This window comes from Cottoperca gobio, chromosome 6, assembly GCF_900634415.1.
Source record: "Cottoperca gobio chromosome 6, fCotGob3.1, whole genome shotgun sequence".
In the NCBI taxonomy this organism is placed as follows: domain Eukaryota; kingdom Metazoa; phylum Chordata; class Actinopteri; order Perciformes; family Bovichtidae; genus Cottoperca; species Cottoperca gobio.
In genome coordinates, this window is record NC_041360.1 from 25,279,852 (window position 1) to 25,284,326 (window position 4,475).

At 40.6% G+C, this 4,475-nt stretch overlaps 1 protein-coding gene across 3 annotated transcripts in view; it reads left to right on the top strand.

Moving 5' to 3' along the window:
- The window catches only part of cftr (CF transmembrane conductance regulator), a 32,206-nt gene that overhangs the window by 207 nt on the left and 27,524 nt on the right, over positions 1 to 4,475 (top strand). For 2 of the 3 annotated variants that reach the window (XM_029433024.1, XM_029433026.1), the window contains exon 1: positions 3,352 to 3,451. In XM_029433024.1, the coding sequence (XP_029288884.1) occupies positions 3,399 to 3,451 (53 nt within the window). In that variant the 5' untranslated portion in view covers positions 3,352 to 3,398. Of the gene's footprint in view, positions 1 to 381; positions 426 to 3,351; positions 3,452 to 4,475 lie in introns of those variants that run through there. The other variant, XM_029433025.1, reaches the window with a different exon arrangement.

A 4,475-nucleotide genomic window follows, 5' to 3' on the forward strand; every position in this document is an offset into this window, starting at 1 on the left:
GTAAGAGCAATTCCGCCTTGCTGTGGTATTAAAAATGTATTTGCTGCAATTGCTGCAATATGCTAACATTAGCTAATGTAAGCTAACATTAGCTAATGTAAGCTAACATTAGCTAATGTAAGCTAACATTAGCTAATGTCTCTGCATAGTTCTGAATGCTTGTAATACATTTTGACTACACTTAATGTTATTTTATAAAAACTAACATATCTAACATTGTTTAGTCGGCTAACTGGGCTGCAGCCAATGACATTATGGATATAAGCATTTCAAGTTTAGCTGTGAATGCTTCTATGCTATCTTATGCTAGCTAGATAGCTAGCCCTAGCATTTATTTTTCTGTTACTCATGTGTAATGTTCATGCTTTTGTTTTTCCAAAGGCGACTCTGGATAATAAAGAGGGGGACTTCAGGGGATATGACAGGTGAGTTGTTGGGTGGTCTTTTTAGTGTACATCTTAATTCAATAAAACATTTAAATATATGGCACTAGTGGATTGGTTTCCTTATTTTTATGACAAGAAATATAGAAATATAGGGCTCCAAACACACGACTAGTTTCCTTATGGATTAATCTCCTGATTTGTCAGTCTAAAACCCACAGATTAATAACCCACACTTTAATATGATATAAAACAGAAAAGCAAGACCTCACAACAACATTTTCTGATCATTTTGCATTACAAATTACTTAAAGGGCCTACGAAATGATCTGTCGTCAGTGTTGTTGGGCTTGGTATATGATAGAAGTTGCATATCTATTGTGAAATGTGCCATATATTTTTTTTTATATTGATGGTGCAACGAGTCTATTGACGATTCACTGTCACTCGATTCTGTCGAAATATCCGAGCCAGAGTCCGACATCGCCACGTCTGCCGCTTCTGCCGCTTCTGCCGTGCTGTCTGTGTATACTGGTGGACTGTGTTCTACTTGTGACGTCAGAACACGGCGTCGGCTGTTTCCGGTAGCGGCAATGTAAACATCGGTGGTCGTCATGATTTATTAAATACTGCGATCATTGTGTCATAAATAACACATGATTTTACACCACAAATAGCATTTACTATCCTCAGTATAAATTCATGTTTATCATTTCGTAGGCCCTTTAAACGGTTTTAAATGAAAACAGCAGGATGTGAGGGGCTTCTTTAAAGTATGTTATACTTGGCATGCTATCATTATACAAGTATTTTATGTGAAAGATAAATCTATTGTCTGAAGTTTGGCTCAAAACTAGAGGTACTTTGATATAAACCATCGTTATCTGTCACTGTATTTGCATAACTGACTTGTGACATGTCATATTTTGGGATGACATTGTTATCTGGCTGCAAGGGAGAGTAAACGTCCAGCAGAGGTCACTCTTTCCTCTAGTCAAAGGCAAGTAACCTTTAGTGTCCCTCAGCAGTAATGACTCAAAGTTGAGCGCAAAAGAGCAACCAACCGTCTTACTTCATGTATTTCTCCTCCTCCCTCAGCTCCATTAAAACGCTCTGGCTCAGTGTTATCCTGTTTCTCACACACAGATAATCACATGGTCCAAAATCACCTGGCAGGAAAACAAAACACAATTGTCTGCTAAACAATTCCTCCCTGACCCACCTCTGGTTAGATCTGTGCAGACATTTTATTGTCTCAAATTGAATATTCTGTATATTGGAATATATGAGAAACACTGAGTATTAATGATGCACATATCAGGGGTAGCTTTTGTAAAAACATCCCTTAATATATCAAACCAGAGCGTTCCTTCTATTTATTTAACTTTTACGGCTTTCAAATGCATTTCAAAACAAATTAGACTTTCCTATTTAATATTCTGATTTGTGGTTTCCTTAAAGGTCAGTTCAGCAATATTTATCTTATTTTGCATTGAATATTCCCTCCCATAGGTCTTTCTTATACCTACAGTACACACACGTGTAGAGTGTGTAGAGTTAGACCAGTGTCACTTTCTGTGCATAGTGTGATGATGCGTGCACCTGAAAGCTGAACCACGACTGTACTTTTACATTCACTTCACTCATCGTCTTCCATTATACCATAATTATTCATCAAACAAAAACCTGATTAGGATTCTCACATTACCTGACAGCAGTATATTGTCTCTTGAGCACATAGTTTGGGAAGGGAATCAAAAACCATGACTGTGGAACTACAGCTGCTTCACAGTCAAACAGCTGATAGTAATGCGGATCAATATGAGCGTAATGTTAATATCTTCACTGCAGCTGAAGTGCTGACGGTGAAGAGAAGACCGTTTTTGTGTTGGGATACTCCGCTACCAAAGGCTTCCCACATCTTCACATGTTATCTTTGTTCCTTTATGGAATGTCTGGAGGTTTTGATCCTCCCTCTCCTAAAACTGTGCGTAACCTGAAACTGATTAGAAAACTAAGTTTTAGATGTCCCAGAACTGTCTCTGCTATGTGAGAAGTTTCTGAGTGGACCTGCAGCAGCTTCTGGGATGACCTGTTGTGTTTATCTGCTCATTTATACGGAAGTAAGACGCGACAGGAGACTTCCTACACGCTGTATGAGCGTACACAAGTTTTAACCGTCATTGAAATGATAGACCATTTTATATTTCTCTGTACAATCAAGGCTCATAACTTTGTTTGGGACCACAAGTGTCTTTATGGCCCCTGACTCCCTAAACCATCTCGGTGTGGAAATGTTTTTTGTTTTTACACATAGCTGTGATTTAATACTTGTACTCGATACATGAAGGGATTGTAATGTGAGATGAACTTGTGAAAAGGGTTAGAAAACATTATTTAGGCAACACATATCATATAGCACAAGTTATACACTTAGTTTCAAAGAGCTTCACATATAATGTAACTTTAAGGGAATCAGAATCTACAAAACAGACACTGGATTTTCTCCTGCATGAAATGAAAGTGGATAAATCTTCTACATTGACCTGGTGTGACGATAGTTCCCTGCATTACCTGCCTGGTACTGTATATGGATCAATATCTGTCTGGCTTCACCTCTTCAGCTTGTTGCCACAATATGCGACCTGAAGCTCGTCGGTGTGGAAATGACGTGTGTCTCCGCACGTTTTTTGGCGAGCCCATAAAGGATGGACTGTCCTTTCACTGTCACACTGAAGGAGAGGGAGCAGATAGAGACAGTGGCACCGGAGAAGACCACGGAGACGCACAGAGGATAGAGATACCAGTCTCGCTTTTTTTTTTTTTTTTGCGCGAAGGGAGGAAGATAGCTTAACAGTGACATCATATTTACCGGAGGCACAAAGTGGAGGATAAGACAAGCGAGCACCGTCTCCAACTGTGGGGAACAGGAGACACTCAGGGGACACGCAGATGTGAGCGACGCGCACGGAACAGACTCAGGTGCAGAGAAACCAAACTGGCGGCGCACTTAATATGCAGAAGTCACCAGTGGAAGATGCAAACTTCCTCTCCAAATATTTCTTCTGGTAAGACATGTTTCTTCTTCTTCTTCTTCCATTTTTAAGTTTGGAAAGGTGCAGACGCAGCTTCTCATGTGGAGGGAAATCAGTAATTAAGAAATGCTTTACTTGCTACATATGTTGGTAACTTACGTCTTAAGCGTGTTTGGAGGTTTGATGGTGATTTAATATTAAGCATAACTTTGATAGATGTTTAATGTTGGGCTCCCAGGGTGAAACATAAAACCTTAAATGCTCGTGAAGACGTCTTGTCATACTGCCACATGTTGCCTTGGTGTCCTGTTTTGCTTCCAAAGGAGATTACAACAATACAAAAGTAGCAGTGAGACCGACATTGTTCGCTTATTCCATGCGTAAAATGCGCACCTGGGTGAGATGTGCTCCGCGGAGGTATGTTCTAGAAAGCGCTGTCAGGTGGGGGAGACGCTTTCAGGGCTTTTGCTAAGTCATCAATATTTGTGGAGCATTACGTAATAAATATCAACACAGTTGGGATTTATAAAGCGACCTTTAAGACTTTGGAGTGAATGTTCGCCATGACATCTGCGTCTCTATCATTTGGGATATTTGAATATCCTCCCTCTTCCAGTACAACACTGAGTTCTGTTTGAGGTGCACTGACATGCGCTCACTCCTCACACTAATGAGAGCTCACAAAGGAAGAAGCACACTTAAAAGGTCCGATGATGTAAACTGCTGTGTGTCACCAGGCTGGGGAAGCCTTTCTTTAAATCAGGGGTCTTCAACAGGGGGTCCGCGGAGGTACTGCAGGGGGGTCGCGAAATTGTTTGTAGATAAAGCAACAATATTGATTATTATTATTATCATTCACATTCCCTCCTCCGCTGTGTTTCGCGACAGAGTGGAGGAAAGGAGAGAGGTGAACTAAATTAAATGCGCACACAGTAGGGGGTCCCTGCTCCACACTACATCAGTTTGGGGGTCCTTGTCCTGAAACACGTTGAAGACCCCTGCTTTAAAAGATTCAGCTACAGAACATCTGACTTCATGTCCCTTCTCTGTCATCAGT